Source organism: Ochotona curzoniae, unplaced genomic scaffold (genome assembly GCF_017591425.1).
Source record: "Ochotona curzoniae isolate NIBS_2020 unplaced genomic scaffold, NIBS_Ocur_1.0 contig_3498, whole genome shotgun sequence".
NCBI classification, from domain to species: Eukaryota; Metazoa; Chordata; class Mammalia; order Lagomorpha; family Ochotonidae; genus Ochotona; species Ochotona curzoniae.
In genome coordinates this window covers 42,039,558-42,066,978 of record NW_024465885.1, presented here as the reverse complement: position 1 = coordinate 42,066,978, position 27,421 = coordinate 42,039,558, and the positions used below count along the sequence as shown (strand labels likewise).

At 46.1% G+C, this 27,421-nt stretch overlaps 1 protein-coding gene across 5 annotated transcripts in view; it reads left to right on the top strand.

The window, feature by feature from the left end:
- TIAM1 (TIAM Rac1 associated GEF 1) overlaps nt 1-27,421 on the top strand; it is a 198,993-nt gene that overhangs the window by 140,499 nt on the left and 31,073 nt on the right. For 2 of the 5 annotated variants that reach the window (XM_040980720.1, XM_040980721.1), the window contains 4 exons: nt 2,716-2,940; nt 15,757-15,860; nt 26,110-26,214; nt 27,261-27,329. In XM_040980720.1, the coding sequence (XP_040836654.1) occupies nt 2,716-2,940; nt 15,757-15,860; nt 26,110-26,214; nt 27,261-27,329 (503 nt within the window). Of the gene's footprint in view, nt 1-2,715; nt 2,941-15,756; nt 15,861-17,994; nt 20,003-26,049; nt 26,215-27,260; nt 27,330-27,421 lie in introns of those variants that run through there. The other 3 variants (XM_040980719.1, XM_040980723.1, XM_040980722.1) reach the window with 3 other exon arrangements.

Sequence of the window (27,421 nt, the reverse complement as noted above, 5' to 3'; positions counted from 1 at the left end):
GACCAAGCTGCCACCTGCAACCCTGATATCCCATGTTAAGCATTGGTTTGAATCCTGGATGCTCCGGTTGCCAACCAGTTCTCTAGTTCCCTGCTGCTGTGCCTAGAGAGCAGCAAAAGATGGTTTGAGTGCTTGGGCCCTTGCCACCTATGTGGGAGTCCTGAATGGAGCTTTTGGCTGCTGGCTTCTTCCTGGCTCAGCCTCAGTTGTTGGTAGCAGTTTAGGATGTGAACCAGATGTAAGATTTATCCCCAACCCACTTTCCCTCTCTCTCTCTCTCTGTCCCCTGTCCTCTCTCTCTCTCCTCTTTCTTTCCTCTCTTTATGTCTTCCTCCCAGACCCCACCTCATCTCTCTGCTTTTAAGTAATTAATCTTTTTAACAATAATGAGAGCTGATGTCCATTAGGTAGCCTCAGCATGCCACTTGCCTAGCACACTTTTATGTGGATTATCTAGTTTAACCGATCTGTCCCTCTTAGTGCATGAGAGAACCGAGGCTGGGAGAATTTCAGTATTGCCACGGTCCCCATTACACCGTGCCATTGGGACAAGACCTAGCACAGTGCCTTCTTGTTCATAGCGCTGGAGAATAACTCACAAGCAGCCCCTTACTAACTCATCAGAGTTGTCGTAAGAAAGCATCACAGATGGGGTGGCTTAAAGCAACACAAATTGATTTTCTTACCCATCTGAATAAGCCAGGAGCCTTATGTGAAGGTGCTCACAGGCCGTGCCCCCCGGGAGCCTCTGCGGGAGGACGCTCTTGCCTCTTCCACTTTTGGCAGATCTGTACCTTCCTTAGCATGTGTTCTAGTCACTCCAGTCTTTGCCTCTGTCCTCACAGAGCCTTCTCCTTTCCTTGCTGCTCTTCTGTGTGTATCCTACAAGCACATTTTTCAGGGAGCTTAGTGCCATTAGGGGTATTCAGCATGGTCTTTTGTCAAGATCCTTCACTTAATTAGTAAGGCAGAAATCCTAAGGGCCGCATTCACAGGGCTGGGAGCTGGACGGGACTTCCCTGAGACTGCCTCTTACGTGCTGCTACTCCGCCAGACATTAGCAAGCAAAAACTTCTCTTGTGAAAATAGCTCATTTGTTGTTTTTTAGACGTAGGAGGAGGATTGAAGTCTGTTATAAAACCTCTTTTGCCTTGTCACTAAAAGTGTCTTTTTGTTAAGAGCACCTACGTTTCATGTTGGAGTAAGTGGATTTGATGCTCTGCATTTGCTCCTGACAGTAGCTTTGTGCTAATGCAGACCCTAGGAGGCAGTGGGGATGGCTCAAGTCCTTGGGTTCCTGCCACCTTAGGTAGAGCTTTTGATTGGGTTCCTGGCTCCCGACCTTATTCCTCCAGACTTTGCAGGCATCCGTGGAGTGAACTGTCAGGCGGAAACACTCTGTTTCTTTGACTCTCAGATTAAAAATTAAAAAATGTTTACCTCCAAGAGTTGATAGGCTGTATATGTGTGTATCTAAACTAGCAATTTTGTTTTCACTTTCAAATACAGTGAAGCCAAAGGATCTTATCAAAAAATGTGAAGTGTTTAGTTTCAGAGAATCTTTATCTCTGATATTTTCACTTCTCTTGCAGTCCCTTTCCCATCCTTAAGGTTTCTCAGCATATTTTATGAGAATAAACTGATTTCAAATATTTCAAAAACCTGAGTGAGGATGGCTAGGGCGTGTGACTCCATGAAGCTGGAAAGTGAGAGTCATGTTTTTACACAATCGGAGGGGGATTACAGGTGGCCTAGAGGCTGGGAGGTGCCTCACTCCTGCAATTCCTCTTTGTCTTTGCCTTCCACTCACTTCCTTTCCCTGGTTTGTTTTTGCACTTTAGTGAATGGAGGGAGAACCAGGGCTCCTTTTCACTTCTGTTGCTGAAAGGATGCTTCATTTCCTTTCATGCTCTTCCATAACCTCTCCCTTTCTCAGGAATGTTCTTTCAGTACCAGTTCCAAAAGCCCTGAGGTCAGTGACATGGTTTTGTTCCTCTAGGTTGGGCTTGTTCATGGCTGTTCCTTTGGGTTCCAAACTTTGGCACCTTTCCCAGTGAACTTTGTGAAACACACACACACACACACACTCTTTGGGGACTATATTTGCTTCCCAAAATGCATTTGATACAAACTGCATGCCCCCAAAGCTCTGGTGTAGTCCAGGAGAAGAAAGGAACAGAAACGATTAGGCTTGGTTTTCTGAGGCAACCTTACTTCTCTCCCCAGGTGCCAGAAGGATCTCATAGTGTTTTGGTTCCATAGAAATAATCCACAGACATTAGCCAACCGCACCACACTTTCACTGCCACCTACACACATCCCAAGCATATTGACTGCAGGAGTCAGAGGGCACTCCTATTTTCTCCCCTTTACAGTTGCCACAAGATAACCAGAACTGGTATTTGCAAAGAGAGTTCGTATTCATGAAGACAGATATCTCTCACATATACCTTAAAGTAGCAGATTTCTTAATTAATGGATTGAGATCAAGATGAACACACAGTAACCCCTGAGTATAGAACCTTCCAGAACAGAGGCCCAGGTGGATTGCCTCGTGCTCACTTTCGCGCCTGTTTGCAGCAGTACCCGGGGTAGAGAAGCCCACAGCAGGGGAGTTTGCCTTGTTCTCTTTCTAGCAGGAGCCCATCCGTGTAGTTGTGTTCTGATTATGCGCTGCAAAATGAAAAAAAAAAAATTTCCATCTTGCGTTGGCAGGCCTGAAAGCCGGAGATGAGATTCTCGAGATCAATAATCATGCCGCGGGGACCCTGAACTCCTCCATGCTCAAAGGCTTCCTCTCGCAGCCTGCCCTGAGCCTCCTGCTGAGGACCTACCCAGAGCTGGAAGGAGGAGCCGAGCTGCTGGAGAACCCTCCGCACCGGGTGGACGGCCCTGCAGACCTCGGCGAGAGCCCCCTCACCTTTCTCACCAGCAACCCAGGTATGGCTGCGCCTGTGCAGGGAGCAAGTCAGGCCTCAGTTGAGCCAGGGCTGGGAAAGCCGGGGGCTTGGGTGCTTCCTCACACTGGTTGGAGGTAGAAGGTGTGTGAGTGAGATGGGTTGACATGTGAACCACTGCTTCCTGTTGAGATTTCAGGAGAGCGGGGAGTATATTGTGTGTTAGTGTTTTGTAGTGCAGTATGTGTTGGCCACATGTCTGCCTGGCACCTACAGAAGGCTTTATAGTTCTTGCGTTATTGTCTGTCATTTGGGAACAAGGTATGGGTGGAGATGTGGAGACACAGAAGTACCAGGGACCCTGGGAGAAGCTGAAACTGAGTCCCGTTCCTGCCTTCACTATCCCCACCCAACCCTGCCTGTTCTCCCTCCTGTGTGGGAGAAGGACTTTTTTGTGATTTCTCTGTCTCCTGGGCTCTTCCAACCGACAGTCTGAACGCGAGCCCACCGGCGGAACCCCCTCCCTACCCCATCTGCCACTCTTCCTCTCTCTCCCTCTGGCAGCCTCGTGCTTCTTCTATTGGAATCCACCTGCCCTTGGAAGTCCTCCTAGGACCCTGCAGAGTCACCTCCCTTGCCTGCAAATGTGTCTTTCCTCCGGGCCCGAGGCCCGGGCTCTGTTCCTGCTTGCTTCTGTCACTTTGTCTGAGTTCGTTTCCGGAGTGAAGTCCTTTATCTTCGTCTCCCTGGCTCTTTGCATGGAGTTCCCTACACAAGCGACTTCTTGTTGAGTGAGTGGGTGAGTCAGTGAGCCAACAGGCGGCTTCGATTGGTATATCTTGTTTCTCCAGGGTTCTAGGATTTGGGTCGAATAGCTGCAAGTTGGCAAATCTTTTCTGTTTCATAGTTTGAGGCTTAAAGAAAAAGCATTCGAAGTCTCTAAGTTGTTGAACTTGGGCTCTCTTGGCCTCCCATTGTTTTTCTTTCAAGTTACCTCTTTCAAGAAAACTTTTTTAAAATAGTACACATAATTGTACCTATTGGTGATGTGCCATGTGATGCTCTGACACATGGATACTGCAAAATGAAAATTGGGAATTGGGGCACATCTCTGTCTCGGACATGTGTCATCTCTTGGGGTGACATCATTCAGAGTCTTTTCTTCTAGCTTTTCTGAAATTTATAGTCTATTATTGGGGTCCAGCGTCCCCCTGCTGTGTAATAGCAGCCCTCTGACTATAACTTCATCCCCAGTAACTGGCCTTTCTCCGTCCCGTCACCCCTCTCGTATCATCCTCTCAAGCTTGTCTGGTTCAGGAAGCAGCGGCTGTACATGCAGTCCTTCATTGTTTTGTTCAGTGGCTTCCTGGAAGAAGTTAACAAGCCAAAGCTTCAGAAAATTGTTCAGACTTAGACATTTGAGTACTTTTCGTCATTATATCCTTGTGGCACTACATCCTTGTGGTACTCACATGTTTTAGAAGCTTTAGAAGATCATTTCGCATGAGTTGTGAACACTTAAATCAAAAATTGAGATCATGAATGCTGTTCTTTCATGTGACCACAAGATGGCAGGCTCAATCCCACAGGAGTCGATTCATACATAGAAGGGGTCTTTTTAATTCCATGATACAGTTCTAAGGGCTCCCAGATTTACCTTCTCCTCTCCCCAAACACCCCTCAACCCCGATTTCCCCCCTAGTATAATCCTTCGCAATTAGTCATAAATTCATTACTCTGCTTTTTAAATGTCTCCTGACGCCGCAAGCATGGACAATGCAGAGTCCAGCATCACAAGGGATATTTTAAGCATATTAGAAAAGCATCTCAGCTTTTTTTTTTCCCCACCAAACCAACTTTACATCGATTTCATGTTCTACGGACTGTTCTTTTTTCATAACGTCACTTGGAGCCGTACGATGTTAGATTACCTAAAAGTGTCTGTGAGCTTAGATCTACAAGGGATGGTAGAGACTCAATTTTATTCTAATTTTTTTTAAAAGATCTGATCTCCCTATGGGTTACAGATAGAAGAGTTAAAAAACAATAATCCCGGGAGCAAAAGAGCCCACCTCTTCCTTTTGTAAATAAAGTTCTCCTGGACTGTCTTCCCACTCGCTTGTAACTGTCTCCTCCTGCTTTCCCGTTGCTGTGAGCTGCGTGCCTGTGCTAGGCATTCGGAGTCTGCACCAGCAGGGGTGTCTACCCTGGTTCTTACAGTTAGACCTTGCCCTACTCTGACGCCAACTGTCGCTGAAATTCCCTGTGATTAGTCCTGCAGAGACAGTCACTCTTAATATTTCAGTTTGTATTTTTCCATCTGTTAAGAAAATATCAGTCTATGTATACACACATAGGAAAAAATCTTGACTTTTTGGGACTAGGTTCACACATTCACGTACGTGTGAGAATAAGCATGCTTACTTAAAATTTCAGTAAAGCTTAAAATTATAAGCATATTTGTATATTTTTGTCTGGTTTAGAAATATCAGTATTTTTCTGTTTCTGTAGTGGTAGTCGCAAAGTGAAGTGTCTTTTATTGGAAAGTCAGAGATACAGGGAGGAGAGACAGAGAGGAAGACCTTCCATCCATTGATGCACTCAGCTCCTCGACAGCCGACACTGAGCCAATCCAGAGCCAGGAGCTTCTTCTGTGTCTCCCACACGGGTGCAGTGTGCCGAGGCTTTGGGCCATCCTCGACTGCTTTCCCAGGCCACAAGCGGGGAGCTGGATGGGTAGCAGGGTTGTTGGAATATGATCTGGTGCGCATAGGGGATCCCAGTGCGTGCAAGGTGAGGACTTCAGCCATTAGGCTGCTACCCTGAGTTGCTACACTGAGCAACTGTCCTCTGATCCTCCTGGTCTTTCACTTCTGCAGCGCAGGTCCCCGTGGAGGCTGTGAACCAGATCCACTGACGCCATCCTTGTTTGAGCTTACAGCGGCAGCTTCGGAACCGGCTCTATAGGACTTACTCATTGCTTCTGTTTTCCCAACTCAGTGGCCGTAACTGGGAACTGACATTAGTTAAATATGAACTGTGTGTCGGGCATCAATGCTGAGAGCACGATGCTGACTGTGCTATCGCTGTGCCCAAAGTTACGTCACGTTGTTTGTTCGAAGGTGCTTCACCTTTTCATATTTTGCTTTGTGCTCAAAAGTCCTTCAGAGAATGCCTGATGTGGTAACCTAGCAGCTAAAGTCTTTGTCTTGCACACACCGGGATCCCATATAGGCGCCAGTTCTAATCCCGGCAGCTCCACTTCCCATCCAGCTCCCTGCTTGTGGCCTGGGAAAGCAGTACAGAGTACAGCCCAAGGCCTTGGGACCCTGCATCCACATGGGAGTCCAGGCTCCTGGCTTCAGATGGGCTCAGCTCCAGTTGTTGCAGCCACTTGGGGAGTGAGTCAGGAGATGGAAGATCTTCCCCTCTGTCTCTTCTCTCCTCTGTGTATCTGCCTTCCCAATAAATAAATAGTAAATGAATAAATAAGTCTTTTTTAAAAAAAGATACTTCAGAGGAAAATCTACTTGGTCAAACGAGGGAGTCAGAAAGATCCAGAAAAAACAAGGACAGTCAAGTCTCAGTGTTGGCTTGTAAGTTTTCTAAATTGGCTTGGAAATGCGGAAATCCAGGAGGAATTTAAAATCTTGTTGGCGCAGAACAACCCCGCTGAACAGGCTGGAGGGCAGGGACACCGAGAGCCCCCCAACCCCGTCTCCTCCCTCCCCACCTGCTGATTACTTCCACTTCCTGGCCCCCAGTTAACAGTGAAAGATAAAGAGGCAGCAAGGAAACAGGAAGAAGGCACCTCAAAGGCTCCCTAGTGGGGCAGTGGCAGACAGCTGCAGTTAGAGACCAGGGGAGAACCCCTGCACCCTGGGAAGCAACTGAAAGTAGGAGGCGTGTGGAATGGCAGATTCCAGGTTGAATTCAGGGAATCATGTTAAGGTGGTCCTGCGGGCTGTTTGGCAGCCTTGGCTGAGTCTTGTAGTGTCTCCAGGGTCCATGTGAGTAGTAGCTGCTGCCTGTTGGGCAAGGGCTGCACTCGCTCGTGTGCACAGGCGTGGCCACGTCCTCCCCTGGAAATTCCGAGGGAGATGCCTGATTTGCAGTTCAGGTTGCGTTGTTTCTGAGTCTCCTTCTCATACGTAGAGGTGTGTTCCTTCTGTGTGGAAGCATCCCGGCCGAGTGGCTGAGAGCGGACTCTGGAAGTGCGTGCCTTCGATTGAGTCCATTTTAGGGTTCATTAACTTCCGTCTCTTTGGCCCGAGCGTCCTCACCTTTGACATGGGCATTAATTGCTTGCTCCCATCCCATTACACTGCTGTGACAATTGCAGACGTCGTGAACATACTTAGAATAGACCAACCATATGCTCACTCGGTGTGTTTTATGTGAGCTGGTCTCTCAGGACGGGAGGATCTTCTGGCCTAGCTAACTGAAGATAGTTCTTTTATGGAATTTTCTCTTTCACTCTGCTACCTCCATGGGAAACATGTACATTCTCTGATAACTAGTTAGGATAAGAAAATACAGCGCGATGGCATAGTGGTTAAGGACCTCACCTTGCACGTGCCGGGATCCCATATGGTCGCCAGTTCTAATGCCGGCAGCTCCACTTCCCATCCAGCTCCCTGCCTGTGGCCTGGGAAAGCAGTGGAGGACAGCCCAAGGCTTTGGGACCCTGTACCCGTGTGGGAGACCCGGAAAAGGCTCCTGGCTTCGGATGGGCGCAGCACCGGCCATTGTGGTCGCTTGGGGAGTGAATCATTAGACACAAGATCTTCCTCTGTCTCTCCGTCTCTCCTCCTCTCTGTATATCCGCCTTTCCAATAAAAATAAAATAAATCTTAAAAAAAAAAAGAAAGAAAGAAGAAAATACAGGCAAGCGATGGTTCACAAAGCAGTGAATTCTGCGACCTGATTGCTGAGATCATTCAGCGCCCTTTCGCAACTCAATATTCACTTCTTGGAGGTGTTGGAAGGCGGTGTGGCATGTGGGTTTCAGGACCACCTGTTCTGTGTGTTCTCTCAGTCTCAGCTTCCTGTCTGTGGCCATTGACATCCTTCAGTTCTTGTTGAAATCGTACTGCTGGGCCCAGTGCGGTAGCCTAGCAGCAAAAGTCCTTACCTTGCACGCGCCAGGATCCCATATGGGCACAGATTCTAATCCTGGCAGCCCTGCTTGCCATCCAGCTTCTTGCTTGCGCCCTGGGAAGGCAGTGGAGGATGGTCCAAAGCCTTGATACCCTGCCCTTGCATGGGAGACCCAGAAGAGGCTCCAGGCTCCCAGCTTCAAATCTGCGCAGATCGGCGCAGCACCGGCCATTGCAGGCACTTGGGGAGTGAATCAACAGATGGATAATCTTCCTCACTGTCTCTCTTCCTCTCCGTAAAGAAAAATAAAAGCACAAGAAGAAATTGTACTGCTGGTGCTTTTTTTTTTTAAATTTCTGTTCAATCATTTGTTTATACGGATCCTGGCAGAATGTGAAGGACAGAGAAAGGTCCTTGTGTGGCTGTTTTTCTTGCACACTCCTCAGAGTGAAGGGAAGCTGGAGGAAGAAGTTGTGCAAAACTGCGTTTGTGAGTTTTCCTAAATCCTCTTGCTGCTGTGTGAATTGTGGTGCGTTCCAGGCTCATGCCGCGCGGTGCACGTCTGTGCCAGCTCGTGCTGTTGTCGGGCTCTGCCCTGGGGGTCGGTGTACGGCAGTGCCCTTCCAGACCGCTGGCAGACAGCAGTGCCCCGCCCCCCATGCAGTGCCAGCCAAGCACATCTAAAGACGTTGTCCTCTCTCCGCTGGGTGGCAGAGTCTTCCAGCTGCAAACCACTGGCTTACCCTATCAGAAGGAACTCACCTGCCACCTAGTTGGGAAAATATTGAAAGAGCAAGAGAGGAAAGCCAAGCTAGATTTAAATCAATCTTTTTAATTAAAGATGTTCTTTTTTAAAAAAAAAAGATTTATTTATTTTTATTGGAAAGGCGGATATACAGAGAGGAGGAGAGACAGAGCGGAAGATCTTGCGTCCAATGGTTCACTTTCCAAGTGACCACAATGGCTGGAGCTGAGCCAATCCGGAGCCAGGAGTTCTTCCGGGTCTCCCACACGGGCACAGGGTCCCAAGGCCTTGGGCTGTCCTCCACTGCTGTCCCAGGCCAGGGAGCTGGATGGGAAGCAGGGCCACTGGGATTAGAACCGGCGACTATGTGGAATCCCGGCACGTGCAAGGCAAAGACTTTAACCACTACACTTTCGCGCTGGGCCCATAATTAAAGATGTTCTTAAGGATTGTTGAAGGAATTCCAACACAGATACGCTTTTTTGCCATTCTCTGCCCCTATCTCCTTTTGAGACAAGGAAAGAAGTACATATTTCTTGTGTGTTGAGTTTTTTTTTTCCCAACTCTGAGTAAATTTGTTCCTGCAGAAGGTGTAGACTGCTAAAATTCACCATGGAGAGAAAGATATTTTACTCAGTCATTATATATAACTCCAGCTTTTATGCAAGTTATGGTAATCTCAGTTTGCCAAGAATGCTTAGGACTTCAAACCTCTATTTTCTCTGTCTCCCTCTCTCTCTCTCTCTCAGTTCTGCTGTCAGAACTCACATTGATTTTAGTGCTGTATTGATCCCAGCTCTCATGTCTTTCCCTAGCAGTTTGCTTGACCAGCTGGACAGGGTGGGGACCTAGGTGGTTCTGGGTAAGGAGCTAGCAGTATTGGAGTGGAAGTGCCAAGCTGCAAGCATGGAAGGTGCTCTTGTGTGCAGAGTGGTCATGCCTGCCATTCAGCTGGAGAAAGCCCATTGCGTACTAATGGTCATTAGGGCCAACCTTGGACTTGCAGAGTGAGACTCCTGGATAAACCTCAGGCTAATCTCTGTGGGGCGGAATGGAAGCTTCTGGTCCACCATGAATACACATGTCCCTCCTGCAGGACAGAGATTCAGGGATGTGTGCTGTCTGGGGCAGGTTCCTGTGGAAGCCGTGGAAATCGGAGGCACCTGGATCCCAGGTCGGGAACCGCCAAGGACACTCGCAGTCAGCTGCCAGCAATCTGTAGGCTGCAGTCATGGGTGGACAGGAGTTGCCAGCCTCGTCCGGTGGGGCATGAGCCTGCACTGGTGCTCCAGTGTGCAAACTGAGGCAGTCAGGCGGCGGGGAAGGGCAGCCAGGGTAGAGGACCTGTGCGGATTTGTCTCCCTGCAAACACATGCACTCCGGTGTTCCAGATTCCCAGGAGTGCTGAGTGTGCCAGGCGGGATGCGCGCCCTAGTCTGCTGATGCAGTTAGAGCCCACCGGCCCCGGAAGCTGCACGCTCTGCTTGCTGTCACGCAGCACAGGGCCAGGGAGAGCTGCGCGCCTGTCTGCATTTCAGGGAACTTTGATTGATGGCACTTGTCAAATCCCATGTGGAAAAGAAAACGTTGTTTCACAGCTTAACAGCCCCCATTTTTATATTTTTCAAGAGCATAAATTTGCCTTCTATCAGCCTTTCACAGCAAGTAGATGAGATCACTAAAGCCTCAGTGTCCACGCTTTCTGGGTTTTAAAATTTCTCTCTACAGGAAGCAAAGATACTGACATTGGGAGAAATTTGGGAAGACATCATTTGTCAAGGAGAACCCAAGGTGACTTCCCTCCCTCCCCCCGGTTTATATTTAGCACTCCCCATATTTTTAAACAGTGTGTGTGGATCTGTGTGTGTGCAGGCTCAAACATATACACACACACGAGAGTACTCCAAAAAGTTCTTGGAAAAACTAGAATTAAAAGATAAGCTTATTTGGGTGCAAAAAACTGAAATTCTATATATGAAGACTATTCAGAAGTTCATGGAAACATGTATTTTTAATAAAAGATTTTATTTTTATTTGAAAGGCAGATTTACAGCGAGCAGAGACAGAATGGTCCCATTGATTCACTTCTCAAATGGCTGCAACAGCCAGTCCAAAGCCAGGAGCTTCTTCTGGGTCTCCTACAGAGGTGCAGGGTCCCAAGGCTTTGGGCCGTCCTCTGATGCTATGGCAGGCCACAAGCAGGAGCAGCCGGGACATGAATCGATGCCCAGATGGCATGTGGGTGCTTTCTGGCAAGTGATTTAGCCAGTTGATCTATCTGTCCAACCCCTTGATTTATTTTTTAATACTATTTTTCTAAGAAATTATTTTAAATGCCTTCCTGTAAAATCCTAATAGCCATGCAATGTGAAAATGAATGGAAGGCAAAATACAATCATAGCCTAACAATTGAACCACTTAAAAATCTTCATTGACAATGCCAAACCTTTCCTCATCCCTACCCCAATCATTTTTTTCCCCACCTCAGGTAATCTAAAGTCGGGTGTCAGAGGAGCCTTAAAATATCTGCATTGTAATGGATTTCAAGTTGGCAGTGTTTGAACATTATGCCTTGAACACGATGTTAATAGGCCTCATAAGGCAAAGCTGGTTTTCCTGCTTCTTTAAAGCTGGGTCTCACAGGACCTGATTGAAGTTAAAGTGAATGTGTCTAAACTAAGGCAGTCACAGGCAAATCTGAATGCAGACTCGCATGGAGGTATTGGGCTGTTTCCCTTGATCTGGCTATGTCTCCCACTGCCTCTGAGTTTTACTGCTGGCCCTTGTGTCTGCTTCCACGCTTTCTTTCTCTCTCTCTCTCTCTCTCTCTTTCTCTCTCTCTCTCTCTCTCTTTCTTTCTTTCTCTCTCTCTCTCAGGCAGCAGGGCTGCTGGGATATTGTTCCTGGAAATTCAGGAAGGGGTGGGGGAGTAGTGGTGAGAATGTCTGGAACAAAGAAGATTTCTTCACTGTTTATTGCTAGGGGAAGGTGGAATAGCAAGTTGTAAAGCAGCGCTTGTGTAACAGGTATCCCCCCAAACGTGAAGTTGTTTAAGCCTGAAAGCTGGAGCTATTTAGAAAAGACTCTAAAACATAAATCAAGAACCTGCCCCTCCTACTGGAATTCCCAATTTGTGCTTTCTGTTCCATCTGTCTTGAACCATCCTACCATCAGTTGCTGCCTCTCTGGCTGTCTTTGCTGATGTAATTTCCCTGAGTCATTTATTGATTATCTGGTACCATGTAACAAACCATTGCAAAGCAACCATTTTATTTACTTGCTCTTCTGTGGCTCAGCAGTTTGGGCCAGGCCCAGGCCCATTGTGCTCTTGTCCTTGGAGTTGCTCAGGAGACTGTGGCATGCCCTGGCTTGACTGAGGCTCCACAGTTTAGGTGGGGCTCCATCTCATGCCTGGTGGTTGGCCTGCTGGGTGGGCCTCCTCTCCTTAAGGCCTCTCATTCTTTAAAGTCCAGCTTGTTGACTCTGTGGTCGGCTCAGAATTCTTGGGGATCGGGATCAGAAATTACAAGCCCAGTGAGGCCTAGGCTTGAAATTTATCTTCACTTAAGGGTAGTAATCATGACTTCGTGGGGTAAAGTAACAGGTAGTTTAGAATCGAACATACCTGTAGCTGTTGATTTGGAGGTGTCGTTTTGTATTTTAGGGATTTGTGTTTTGTGAAACAGATGTGGAAGATAGCTTTTCTTAGGGTTCGACATGTCTTTTTGCATTTAGGGTGCCTTTTGGCAAAGAAGGTTTTGATTTTTTGAAATGTGATTTTCAATCTTTGGCCCCTTAAAAGATTTGTTGATTTGAAAGGTGATATTAGAGAGAGGGAGACAGGGAGGCATGGAGAGAGAGATCTGCTAGTTCACTTTTGAAATGACTGCAACAGCCAAGGCTTCATCAGACCAAAGCCAGGAGCCCAAGCATTTGAGATCTCCCCCTGCTTTTCCAAATGCATTAGCAAGCAGCCGGATTGAAAGTGGAGCAATCAGAACATAACCCAATTATTGGATAAATGACAGTCAGTGACTTAACCCACTGTGCCGCGTTTCTGGCTCAAGAAAACCCTTTCTTTCACTCCCTAAAAACCAAACATCATCTTCTGTGTTCTCTGCTCAAAGAGTTACAGTTGAGCTGTTTGCATTGTGGCTGATGCCTGCCTCCTACTGATTTTGTGAAGTTTGAGAGTTAGGATCCAACATTATCTTTCTCCATGTAATTCACCTGTAGCACAAAGCAAGATTGAGCAAACATTCAGTTCCTTTCCCATTGGCCAGGGATGATACATGTGCTGAATGCCACACTTCGATGTGTGGGTAGGGTTTCAGTTCCACGTTGACCTGTCTCTTTGACCCGTCTGCACTGCCTCATGTTACCGCAGCTTTATCATGTTGTGATATCTGGTAGGGAAAGTACCCCAATCTTGTTTTCTTCTCTGAAATCGTCTTTGGTGATAGTGGCCTTTTACTCTTCCCGAAAATTTTTAGTTTTAAGAAAAGTGCTGTTGGTGTGATCTGCTTGGGTTCAGATTGGTCGGGTGAGAACTTGTGTGCTCTAAGGATAAAACCAAGGACTTGGGGAAGATGTTTGGTGCAGGCTTAAATGTCCTTATTCGGACTCACATTCCCTAGGTTTCTTTCCCATTCGCTCTTCAGACTCCAGCATTCTGCTAAGGTCTGTGTACTCCGCCTGGGTGGCAGTGAGTGATGGCTCAAGTTGTTGGGCTCCTTCCCCCCGTGGGAGAGACTCGGATTGAGTTCCAGGATCCTGATTTCAGCCTGTCCTGACCCAACAGATGAAAGTTCTTATCTGTCTCTCCTCTCCTTTCCCCCTTCACTCATCCACTTCCTTTCTATTGTCTCTCTGCCTTCCAAATAAATACATCTTTTAAAAATGTTCTTAAAAGGCTGCAGGATGGTGTATCCCAAGTGCAGGAATGCTGCTTTTAAGAAGAAAATGTGGGGATGCTGTTGATCATAGAAACTTGGCTCCTAAAGGTATTGATTGCCCAGAAACCAGGGAGCTTAATGGCAAATTTACCCCCCAAGCACACCTTCCTGTCCCAGAGAACTTTTCGTGTTGGTCTCAGTAGGTTCCCAGTCCCTCGGGGCAGCATTACGCTGGCGCTGAGGTTTGATGGATACCGTGGCATGGACACTCAAGCCTCTTAGGCTTCTTTTTACTTTTGGGGGTTTGTTGGAACTCAGATCTGTGTTAAAATGAGGTTTTATGCAGAATTTCTATGGTTTATATAGAAGTAAGAATACACAACCCACAGGATTGTTGGAAATGAGAACCTGGAATTTTTCTCCCATGATTTTGTTTGTCCTATCCCAAGCACGGATTAAGTGGTGTAGGATATGCAGGGTTACAAGTGATGTCCCAGCCAACACTTAACTTCAAAGGGTTTGCCCTTGTTGGACTGCAGTATGAAGGGAGCGCCCATCAGTTGGGCGTCTTGGCTCCTCCTTATCTAGTACTTAGTGTGTCATTGTTCCTATAGCTGGAAAGCTGAGCTCTCTGGCCACTGTCACAGGTTACAGAATGAGTGAGTGCTACCAAGAAGTGTGAGAAAATACAAGAGCCAGAGCGAGAAGGGGCGAGCAGGTGGAAACCTCCAAGTCACACAGGGTGCTTCAATTCCAGAGAAAGGGAGACCCAGGCAGCCATGGGGCAAGGCTTACTCAGATATCAGTGCCCCTACTCTAACCTCAGCAAGCCTGGCATTTGAAAACATGATGATAAGCAGTTAAGCAGCTAATAGCTCTCGCACAGGGTCATGGAGTAAGTCAGCCCCTTTGCAGACCTGAGCTTTCATCTAAGCTTTCCTTCCACCCCAGGTTCTACTCTCTTACCTGATTATGGTACCAGCACCATCATCCCTGATTCAGGGCTGGGCATACTCGGAGACAGATATTTTCCAAGAACTGGTTTGTGAGATGCGTCTGGAGAACTTCTTTTTCCTAAAAGTTTGTCTGACTATCATTTATCTGTCTATCCTATTTGAAAAGGAGAGAGATCTTTCATCCGCTGGTTCACTCCTCAAATGCCTGCCATAGCCATGACTAGGCCAGGCCAAAGACGGGAGTCAGGAATTGAGTCTGGGTCCTGGTGGGTGATGGAGACTCGTGAGCCAGCACCTGTGCACTCCTGGGAGAAGCATTACCAACGTCTGGACTGAAAAGAGAGTCAGAAGTCAAACCAAGCATTCCAACATGGGATCCTGGCACCCCAAACCTTGTGCCAAATGCTTGGCCCTAAAGAAGGTTTTAAAACATTCTTGGTCTTTCTGTCCCTAATGTAGTTTGTAGACCTGCAGTATTGATGAATATCATTCAGAGCTTGGTTAAAAAAAATGCAGAATCTTGGACATACCTACTGATTCTAAATTTGTGTTTTGCACGCTCGCCCGGATCTGGATACTCTGTGTATTAAGCAGCATTTCTTTATTAGAATGAGGTACAGTAGCAGCCTACCCTGTAAAGAACAGAGGTTTAGTTTGGCTCATAGTCCTGGCCTATAAGGTCTAGGGACCTCATCTGGTGCTGCCTTCTGGCTGGCAGTCTTAGCCTTGGTTATCGTCACAAAGTGTCATGGATGGAGCGTATTAAGCAGCAGTCATTGTTGGCTCACAATCTTGGAGAGGCTGGGAAGTCCTCCCATCTGGATGCTGGCCCACTGAGCATCCTGGAAAGGACTCTTGTTCTGGCTTGCAGACAGCTGCCTGCTCACTGTCTCTTCACGTGGTGGAGAACGGAAGTAGGAGTTCCGGTCTCTTCTTGTCCTTACAAGAGTCCTGATTTCACCACGAGAGTCTCATCTTCATTACCTCCCCCCGACACTCCAAATTCAATCACTTTGGGGTTAGGGATTTCACAGAACATTTCTGAGGAGAGGAAGTTAATTCAGTCTGTAACAATTTTAACATTGGTTGATGTATAAATTTTATACCTGTATATATCATGGATCGTGAAGGTTCTTAAAAAGCCCCTGTACTTTGTCTGACAGGGCACAGGTTCTGCAGCGAGCAGGGCAGCAGTGGCGAGACTGCTCCGGAGGAGACCGAGGGGCCGGACGTAGAATCCTCAGATGAGATTGATCACAGCAGCAAGGTGAGAGCTTTTCATTTTCACATCTCATGTCTGAAGCCACCCAGCAGGCACAGCTGCCTCGTCACCTCCACAGCTGTGTGTGGCCCAGCATCCCCTCCACGGGACCGAGTGCTTTTCTGTCTAAGGTATTACTGCAAAGCAGGATGTGAAATCCCAATGACAGCCTTGATAACAAACCCAGATGGAGGGTACAGGACAGAAATCAATCATAATGCAACACAGCCTCCTTTCTTTAATTTCTGCCCCTGCTGGAGCTGTGCGTTAATATCATAATTTCGTCCTATCTCCTTCTTCCATCTTGATTGTGTGGGAGGATGCATGTGACTGAGTCAGCTCTACCCTCTGCAGCTTGGGGTTCCTGTCGTGAACTCCTTCTGAGGCATGTGTGTTCAGCTCTTGCTAGAGGTGAGCACCATCTACATGGAAGGGAGAGAAACTTCTGTTGTGATGATGTTGGTGATGAATCCAGATGGATGCTTTCTTGGCTGAGCACAGTGATAGAGTTTGCCTACCTCTTTGGTGCCAGACCCTGCAGTCGCTGTCTGTAAGTCATCCTGTTTCCTTCGCTTCCTAAAGAAGCCCCTGGAACAACAGCCCCTCTCATCAGAGTTTCCAAAACACAGCACTGTGTTAAGTACACTGTGTCTCTTCTGTGCAAAAGACACTCTTCCCCAAAAACAATCCTGAGTGTTGGTACTTCTGCACTTGGTCTCTTTTATCCTGTTATTGACAAAGTTATTGCTGGTTCCCTTCCCTCCATTTTTCATTTGACATTTAGCACTCACTGAACCTGAGCAAACCACATCACTGCATACTGAAACCTTTATTTTCTCATCTGCAAAATCAGCCTGATTTTACCTTTTCCTGGTGGTTGGATTATTGAGTGGGTCAAGTCATAGGGGAAAACACTCTGATAATGGAAATATGTTAGTCAGATAGGAACTGACATTTTATTTACTTAGCTAAAGATTGATTTGTAAGAAGACTTACAGAGAGAAAGGATCACACACACACACACACAAAGAGAGAGACAGAGAGAGAGAGAGAGAGAGCGAGATAGAGAGAAAGATCTTCCATCCACTAGTTCACTCTCCGGTGGCTGGGCCAGGCCAGTCAGGAGCCAGGCACTGCAGGTCTCCCACTGGGTGGCAACTCAAGTGCTTGACCCATCTTCTGGTTTCTCAGCTACATTAGCGGGGCGCTGAATGGGAAGTGCAGCAGCCAGGACTCAAACCAGCACCCATATGGGATGCCAGCGTTACAGACAGTAGCTTTCTGCACTGCCACGATGCTGGTCCCAGAACTGTCATTGTAGAAACTCAACACTATTGTTGTAGGGCTTTCTTGAGTACATCTGTCTGACTGTGCCATGCTTGTTTATCTTTCCGTCATAGAATCATCATTCTTGATCTTTTAAAAACTGAGCACAATAACAGAAAGTTGAATATATGAAAGGAGGTTAATAGTTAATAGTAGAGTGAAAGGCTTTATGTTCTTGATTATTAATTAAAAAGCTGACCAGTGAAAATGTGTGTTTCATTCAAAACCATAAAAGCAAAGCTAAACAAAAACTGCCTAAAGTTGCTTTTTGTTCACATCACCTCCATGTTGCTTTCTCCCATTTTGGGGAAAAGAAAGGTCAGTTGTTTTCAAGAGAAACCTCTCTGCTAGCACAAGATATTTGGAAAGGTATTAAGTTATTAGAATAAAATCTTTGTTCAATTTCTAATTAGATTCAGGAAAATACCCATTTTTCATGGATTGAAAGCTTTTTATTTCTGAATAGTTTTTAACTTGGATCATTTTTACCTCATTGTAATGGCTCAATGTTCTCATCCTCTAGTGGATTTTAAGAGAAATTGTTTCCATTTTCAAAACAGTGAGTCATGAGGTCCAAAGCAGAGTCGGCTATAATCCGAGCTCCTGGCCGCGGAGAGGAAGGAAGAGGCCCCAGGGCTGTGTTGACTGATCCCAAATGTCTCTGACTTCATCCTTCCTCCTCCAAGGGCTCAGTCCTGAGCTGCCATGGAACAGAGAGGGGCAGGCGACCAGGCAGGCAGCACCACCCCTGGCAAGTGTGGGCACTGATGGAGTGTCTGTAAAGCTCAGGCAGCGGTTCCCATGGGGTTTCACTGCATTTCCCTTAGGGAACACTGTCAATCCTGTACCGAGAAATACCTCCTGCTTTGGGCCTGCTCTCCGTGTTTCCTTCTGTATTTCAAACATTTGGTCATACGACCCCCAAATAAGTCTTTGAATTAGAGTTCTTGTTTGTGATATTTTGAATAAGCAGAATGGGAACTTGGTCCTCCTGTGTATTATTAATAATGAGTGATTAGTAAGACTTAATGTATTTATCAGACACTGTTTTGTAAGAATTCAGCTCGTCCTTACAGCATCCCTAAGATGCTCATGTTTTTTCTCTGTTACTGACGAGCTGCTGTTATTACGAAGCCATTGTCACTGCTTTATAGATGAGGCTAATGGAACAAAGGTTAAGCAACTTGTCACACTTCTATGATGGCAAAATTAGGGTGAAACCCAAGGTGGCTGCAAGGCCTCGTGGTAATGGCTTTGGAATAACTACCTTCTGGTCACTTTGTTAAAGTCTACGACTTTGTAGAAGAATAAATTGATTTATTAAGGCTTGTACAAGATATTTTACTAGATACACAGTGGTTACTCTCTGGAATATTTTCCAATGTTTTATCTTTCTTCCTGCGTTTTGTATGATCTGAAGTAAGAACACACAGCTATCTTTCTATGAAGGTTGAAGTGTTTTTGGTGCAACTCCTATATTTCTATGTAGCTTTTCTGGAATAAATTCCAAATTGGTTTGTAAGTTGTGAGCTATCTGAACATGGCAGGAGGACCTCAGGCTTGTCTGAATGTGTCAGCCTAGGTGTCAGAAATGTAGATAGATAGATGGATGAAAAGATAGATATAAGGAATCATTTTTATTCCAGCTGAGTATGAGAGGGCTATTGATTTGGGGGCTGTGGTTTAACGCTGTTCTTTCTATTCTTCTTAAATGAGCCATTCTTCACAATCTTAGGATAAACAGAAGCTCTGTGTCTTTTCCGAGTTTCTTTCAATAGCAGATTTTGCTGTACATGGCCTTTTGAAGTGGAGCAAGTGGATAATTGTGTGATTGTTGTTGCACTGTGGTAGCACTGGAATGTCGCAGTGGTGGGCTGGGGGTGGGGCTGCCACAGGCAGGGGCAGCTTAGCAGCCTGTCTTCTGGTGACTGTGGGTGACAGCCACTGGCTCCTGGTCTGCCTTCCCCTGCTTTTCCTTTGCAAACTCGTTTCTGAAAGTGAATGTGAATTAGCGCAGGTCAGGGGAGTCCTGGGTCTTGCATTCCAGGCACCTTGGGGGCTGTGATTTTGTGTGCCTTTTAGCTAATATAGTATAGTCCTTTTCTGAACATTTCCATGTTCAGAAGGTTTTTCTCTTTAAATTCCTTTTGTCATGTTCTCAGAAGTATCTGCTTTTGTAACCCAGCAATAGTGCAAAATGTGAAACCAGGCACAGCTTTTTTCTTTCTTAAAGAAGTGTCTTGTGTTGGAGAGCAGAAGAGGGAGGCGTTCAGAGTTGTGGGAGTCTGGGCAGGTTAAATATTCCTTTGCGGGGCAGGATGCTGGCCAATCAGCGGATCCCGGCTGCAGGCTAGAGACGGGGAAGTACCGGGGCTCTGCTTTCCTGCCTGTTGGGCTGTCTGTTTCTGGAACTTTTGTTGTTTAGCCAGGTGAAATTGGAGCATGAGTTCTTGTCTATGCTTTAGCCTTTGACAGCCTCCCAGAGGGGACTGACGGGAAGCAGGTGCTGCCTGCGGGTGGCATTGGCTCTGCCCCGGCTTCTCAGAGATGTGGCCATAGGTTTTTCACGCGAGAGCCAGCATAGTATATTCATACAAAAGGATGCTCTCAGCGGAGCTGGAAGGCATTTGGGGCTCTCGGAGTATTTTTGAGAAACTTGCATTTCTGTGCAGAACCCATCAGGTGGTAGAACTGATGGCCGTGAGCACAGATTTCTGATGATGTCTGCACTGTGGAAAATAAAGCGCAAACCCAGGATGGAAAATGATGCCAAGTGCGGTGACTCTCTCTATCGGATGCTTCATCTGGTGAGCATGTTTGCTGTTTGAATTTCACCTCACTGGCCTTGTCCGTGTCACCAGTCTCCAACTGGGCTATATTCCGGCCCAGATAATGGTGATTATCTCTGTCTGTTGTCCCCAGATTTTATCCTTTGACTCTCTGGACCCTTTTATTGGTGAGTGTGTGTGTGTGTGTGTGTGTGTGCTAGAGTAGTAATTGATGTGGAGTTAATTTGCCTTGAATCTGCACGTCTGTCTATTACATGTATAGAAGAGATCTGTTCTTTGCAGCGGGTTATGTTTTGTTTTGTTTTTTAATCACTGGTATCTTTTTCCTTGCTTCTTTGCTTGTGGTGATTCTGAGTGTGTTTCCTGTTACCAACCTGGACAGAGCCTCCGGTTCTCACCTCCACCCTAATAGCCTGCGTGTTCCGCAGGGATTTCTGAAAGTTGTTCACCTTGCCTCCCTCCATACACCTTCAGGTGTTTTATGTTATTTTTGCCTCCTTGAGAAACGATGGATATAGTCCTGAAAATACTGGCCTGAGGATGTGCTTAACTGTTGAGCAGCAACTGACCTACTTGAGCAAATCTGAACATCCTCCTGAACAGACATAGTGGGGTAATAGCAAGAAACAGATTCACAAAATTTAACCATCTAGTAGCTCATGACTAATATCAGTGTCAAATATTATTGTCTTGTGTAATGAAACTTAAAACTTAGACACTGGATATGTCTGACTTATTCAAATAAATCTTCATTCTGCTTCTGCTATTATTGTTATTATTGTTATTATCCTCTTTCTTCTTTTATACTGTTTGTTTCACACTAGTGGAAAGCTCTTAGGATTCATGGGTTCTGACATTGTGGGAGTGGAGTATATTGCTTTGCTTTTAAGACTCTTCCCCCCACACACCACCATTTTTTTTAAAAACCCTCTGTAACGACTCATGTCAAATTTTAGGCCACTCTTGTCCCCTTTAAAATCTGTGGGATGTGTTAAATCGGGCAGACTCAAAGAGCAGTTCTAGAACTCTGAACTCTGTTAGAGGTAGAAATTGCTTTTCGCAGTTGCATAACAGGAAGAGCTCAAACAGCTGGGCGGCTGGAGTTGATAGTGTCAACTTCAAAGTGCACCCCCTCTCTTTGTCTTCTCTATTCCTGTCCCACAGGAGGAAGGAGGCATTCTAAACACGGCACTTCAGGCTGGCCAGGGGGCAGTGGCCCATTTCCTCTTGCCTTGTGCTGTCCTCCTGTGTGTGTTGGGTGGCTAGTTCCCAGCCCTGTCAGTGACACAGTCCTGTCACCCCATAATAGTTTAACTCTCAAATGCCTGTAAGTACTTTTTTGGTTTCCAGGGCGACTGGTTACAGTTCTGCAGGAGAACTCTGAGCTATCTTTTCCCTTGTAGCAATTGTTATTCCCTTTTCCCAGACACAGGAGGCTGGGCTAGTGGAAGCCTGTTGGAAATGTCCCACTGAAGCTATATGTTCCTGGGCCCCTTGTACTTGGGGGTGGGCGGCGGGGTGGGTGAATGCCTGCCTGCCTGCCACTGAATCCTCAATGATGGAGACTTGGGGTGTGTGTGTGGGTGTGTGTTTGCGTGTGTGTGTGTGTGTGTGTGTGGCTGCCACGGATCCCTCAATGATGGAGACTTGGGGGGGTGTTTATGTGTGGCTGTGTGTGGCTGCCACTGAACACTCAGTGGCACAGCATTGCTGTAACTTCGCTCATGTTTTCCATCAAGCTCAAGCCACCTACAGAAGATTCTGGATTTGATGTAAACACCTTCACCCACAGTAAGTGAAGCAGAGAAGAGAAGTTAAAAGCTTCCCTATGATGCAGCTTGAAAATGTTTTTGGAATAAAGAGGTTAAAACAAGTTTATTTGAGGGGGCGGCAACAAATTTTGAAATTTTTTAGTTTTTTTTTTCATAATAATGCATTTCCTTTGAATTTTTAGAAGAGTGCCTCAAAATTTGCAATTCTAATTAGAGACATTTTAGAGAAAACCCTCATCTTACACTGCCTTCAACAGATACGTTCATGTGATATTTTGATGAAACAATATTCTCAAACCTGAGAATATCATTTTAAACTAATTATTTCCAAGAAGAAATTGTCTCATCAGTAGCATTCTTTGATGATAAAGTCTGTATGCTTTTGAACCTGTAATCCTATAACACTTTTTTAATTCAAGTAGCACATGTATAACAGTAAAGATTAAACCCACTTAAGCCCAGATAGATTCCTGGGGTACACTTGAGGGTACACCTTGAATCCAGGTGCAAGGTTGCCAGTGGACAAATGGCTTCGTGCCCCACTCAGCTCAAGGGCTTGCCCCAGAAGGAAGGAAGCCCAAAGTTCTGCACTCTCGAAAGAGAATATGAGGGAGTTTTTAGGCACAATAGGGGAGTGGAGTACAGTTGTTATGCTTTGTCCTTGAGGGCTTTCCCAAGACCCCTCAGTGGATGGATGAAACCCTGGGTGGTACCAGACACTGTGTGTACAGTCATGTGTTGCTTGGTGATGGGAGTGCATTCTGAGAACTGTGCTATCAAGCAGTCTTCCTTGTTGTGCATACATCATGGAGTGAGACGGCCATTGTGATGCTAGGAGATGCAGTCTCCTGGGACCACAGTGAAGGGTATGTTCTAATCATTGACCACTGTGTCATTATGTGTCACATTGACCATACTGTATTTGGAAAAATAAAGTTTTACAAATTGGGCACAGCAAGAAGTTAAGAACATAAATAGAGAAGTTACATCAATATACTGCAATGAAAGTTACACGAATGTGGTCAGTCTCTCCCTGTCCTCCACTTCAGCCTTTTTCTCTCAAGAGTTGGGAGAAAGGTTAATATTTTGGGGACCATAGATAACTGATCAAGAGGCAACTGCCATAGAATTGTGCCCTAAAAAGTTCACAGAACATGGAATGTTTAAGTTTTATTTTGGTCCAAAATTTTTGAAATCATTGATATAGGGCATCTTCAGAAAGTCCGTAGAAAATATGTATTATGAAAAAACTATCCAAGATTTGACTCTGGCCTGCGTGGCAGGAGAAAGGTGCATGAGGAACCTGAATGCTTACAGGTGAGGTTGGTGTCAAAGACGGACAGCTGAAGCCCCGAGAGCAAGAGCACAGACCTCGGGGCTGGGAAGATGAGAATTTCAAAGTATTTATGATAGGACAGAGAGAATGCAAATCTGGAAGCTCTACCCCATACCTTTTATTATTTTACCAAGATGTCAGTGTGGAATGGATTAGCAGCATAAAGAGAAGGGTCCTTTTGCATATATATGTGTGTGTGTGTGTGTGTGTGTGTGTGTTATGACCGTTTCACATAAGTAGTTTATCCACATGGTCACCATGCAGGAAGTGTCTTGAGCCTCCGGTGGCATTGTCCTGTGGAGGTGTTTATCATGATGAGCAGTTTCGCTGTTCGTTTGTGAAATCAGCCAGCTGTGGGTACAGCAAAGCTGCCCATTATACAGGTGTTGTGTTAGGGTTCTTTTCCGGGTCCCAAATTTCAGCAGCAAAGGAGAGAGTGGGCAAGATGAGTGACACTCCATCATTTGTTACATCCCCTATCCTTGGGATTTTCATTTTTGTGGGTTTTGTCTTTCTAATCATTAGATCACCTAAAGGCTACCAGAACATTTTTATTAGAATGATTGTGTTTGTTCTTGTTTTCGTTTTTAAGACTAAGACCTATTTGTGTATTTAATGATGCTGAATTAATAATAAAAGCATAGCACTATTAACATAAGTAAATCAACTCTCTTTCTACCAGAAGGAGCTTTGATTAAAAACCGATGTCCTTCTGTGTGTAATTCAGCCCACGTGTGACTCCCACTGCCACCCCCACCCTAGCCCCAGTCAGTTGCCTAAGGGAAGACTCTTTGTTGGGGATATGCAGTGTCTGAAACATACACCTGAGCTCCCTGGGCAGGTGACTGACTGTAAGGCAGTTAGACTAGGTATAGTGTGGCTTGGGAACCTGGTTCCATGCTTTTCTTCCAACTCAGCCGTGCATGCGGCCTGCTTCGATTCTGCTTTGTCTTATCCTTGTGCTGTCTTTTCTCGTGAGGAACAGGCTCGTTCATGTTAGCTGCCTCCCTTGATGCTGAAAGTTGGTCCTACAGCACTGACTTTTGTTGTTTTGTTTTTGTAATTAGAAAGTCAGATATACAGAGGAGGAGAGACAGAGAGGAAGATCTTCCATCTGAAGGTTCATTCCCCAAGCAGCTGCAATAGCTGGAGCTGTGCTGATCTGAAGCCAGGAGCCTGGAGCCTCTTCCAGGTCTTCCACATGGGTGCAGGGTCCCAAGGCTTTGGGCCATCCTTGACTGCTTTTCTAGGCCACAAGGAGGGTGTTGGATGGGAATTGGGGCCATCAGGATTATAACCGGCTCCCACATGGGATCTGGGCATGAGCACTTTTGCTGCTAGGCTACTGTGTCGGACCTGAGTAGACTTGGTTTTAACTTTTCTGTTCTGCACAAAACACCAGTGCTCATTTGCAGCTTGGGCGTTGACTGCTGCTTTGGGGGACAATACTATCACGTTTTTTCCTGGGGTAGGTAGATGACAGAGGAGGTGATTCTGACTTTTCTTTTTGTTTAATTATCTACTTGAAAGACAGAGAGAGGGCCAGTGAGATCTTCCATCCACTAATTCACTCCTCAGGTAGCTATTATGGCCTGGGTTGGGCAAGACTGCAGCCAGGAGCTAGGAACTCCTACCTGGGTATCCCGCTTGGGTGGTAGGAACCCGAGTGCTAAGGCCATCTTCTGTTGCTTTACAGGCCTTCTGACTGGGCGCTGGATAGGAAGTGGAGCAGCCAGGACTCAAACAAGTGCTGCTGTGGGTTGCTGGTGTCTCAAGTGGTGTCTTTACCCACTGCACCACAACACTGACCCTGTAATTCTTTTTATTGCTCTAGCATTTATTGAAAGTGCATGCTTTGTGCCTGGGGTTTAGTTAGACTGTAGAGGCATATAAGAAAGCAGCCTCTGTCTTCAGAGAGACATCCATCAGATTTTCACAGAGCAGCATATTTGAGCAAATACTCACCAACTGGACTTGGGGCTGCAGAATGGCCTCTGGAGCCATTTCACAGAGTTTATAAAGTGTTGACACCTGAACAGCCTCTCCTTCCCCATCCCACCCCACCCTACCCCATCCCGGAAGTTCTGATTATGTGTATCTAAGGGTATGCATGGGCCTGGGGAGCTTTGAAAGTTTCCCAGGTGATTACAGTGTGCAGCCAAAGTGGGGAGCTACTAACAGCGTAGGGTTGGCCTTGAGCTTTGCTTTAGAGAACTGTTCCTGCCTCACTTGGGAGGTTAGAACTTTATCATCCTAGAATCCTAAACTTTTGAGGGGTGCCAGAATCTTGGGCATCCTGTACAGTGTTTACCTGAATTCTTTCTGACAGCAAGCAGGTGGGGCTGGGGTCTCCCAAGGAGACCTACTCCAAGGTTAGTGTTTGCTAGAAGTGGGTAGTTTTCTGTGCTCTGAGAAGCTGCAGGGATGGAAACTTTTTTAAAGCACAGGTTTACAACGGTTTCACTTGTGAACAGCTAGAGGAAGACTGTTGCCTTGTAAAATTGTCTTCCCACATTGCCAAGTAGACAATGTACTAACCAAAGTCTGATCTTGAATTAGCTTTGCGCTTTGGGTAGCACTGTTACCTTCCATGGTTCCTGACTTACTAGCTCGTAGGCTAAGTGATTTCCATCACAGGCATTGGAACCAGGCTGCTCCATCGCTTAGAAACTGTGTTGTTGGGTGAGATACTTATTTTCTATTGTCCTGACTCTTCAATGGACGTGCTTATGTGCTTATAAGTCTTTTTTACTATATGGGAGCCTGGGTACATCAGTGGCCTGCAGCAGGGCCCTCAGTCTCTTGTTATCATTGTTTTAAGCACTCGGCATGTTCACATTTTTTGCAGTATTTTGGGGGGGAACGTGAAGTGAAGCCCAACACCTTTAGGCGGGACAGGTGCCAATCAAGTCTCCCTAATGAGGGCTGACTGCATCCACCTTGCCTTTCCATCTGTGCTCCCAAGAGTACAGAACACGTTTTGCCGCAGTTTGCACGAGATGAACCCTTCTGATCCCAGCCCATCTCCTCAGGACTGCTCAGGGCCCCAGATGGCAACCATGAGACAGCTCTCAGATGCTGACAAGCTGCGCAAGGTCATCTGCGAGCTCCTGGAGACAGAGCGCACCTACGTGAAGGTACCTCTGCCCCCTCCCGCCCTCACCCCTCTGTGCTTGGTTACAGGGACCCTGTAGATGCCAGAGTGTATGGATGCTCAAGACCCTTACATAAAATGGCATGGTATGGCCCACACACATCCTCTTGTATGCTTTAAATCATCTTAGATGCCCTGCAGTTCCTAATGGAGTGTGCCTGCCACATACGTGTTTATTAATACTGTGGTGTTTGTGGAATAGTGGCAAAAGTCTGCATGTGTTTAGTATATGGGCACAGATTTTTTTTTTTCCGTCAAATACTTTGGATTCATGGTTGGTTGTATCCGGGCTGTGGGACCCACAGAGAGGGGATGCTGTACTGTTGTTTTTGCCTAACAAGAAAACAAGTTATGGGAATGAAAAATATCTTGCATTCTGAATGTAAAGATCTTTTGAGTTTTAAGGAATGATACCACCTAGAAAGCAATTTTGCTACACACTTAGGGGCTCCATTGTTAAGTATCTATATTTACAATATACTTATACATGTAGAAATTCATTGATGTGATTGTTGATTGAGATTTTAATTCTTCTGACTTTCTAAATTTATTGAGCTAAAGTTCAAGCTGGATTTGGTTTTGAGAAAAATGGAAGCTATTTGATCCATCATTTTCTCCAACTAGGCAGAAGGATGTCAGGTCTGTTTTCTGAGCGTTACTGCTTGTTGTCATTTGAGTTAGATTCCACATGTGGAAGTAATGAGCCGTTTTTAATTATCTCCTTTCACATTTTAGATCAGAGGTTAGTAAATTACGGCCTTCAGGCCAGACCAGCCTACAGCCTGCTTTTCCCTGTTAAAGTTGTTTTGGAAGGCAGCACACAGCACAGTGGTTCCTGTGTGTTATGGGTGCTGCTTCCACGTTGCAAGCTGCAGTGGTTGGGGCAGCGATTCCGTGGCCCTCAGAGCCCGTTATGTGATTGGCCAATTCCCACTTTGGCAGATTTTAGGGACCTATAATCTGTGTTTTCTCATTTAGATTCTTGATACACTTTTCAATGTGCTAATTAGGTGTCCTTTCAACCCCTAGGACTTAAACTGTCTCATGGAGCGATACCTGAAACCTCTTCAAAAAGAAACGTTTCTCACCCAGGATGAGGTATGGTGAACATTGTCTTTGTTTGCGGCCAGCGGGTCACACTGCAGTTCAGTTTGGTAGAGCGGGGCTGAAGCATTTTGTGTTTAATTGGG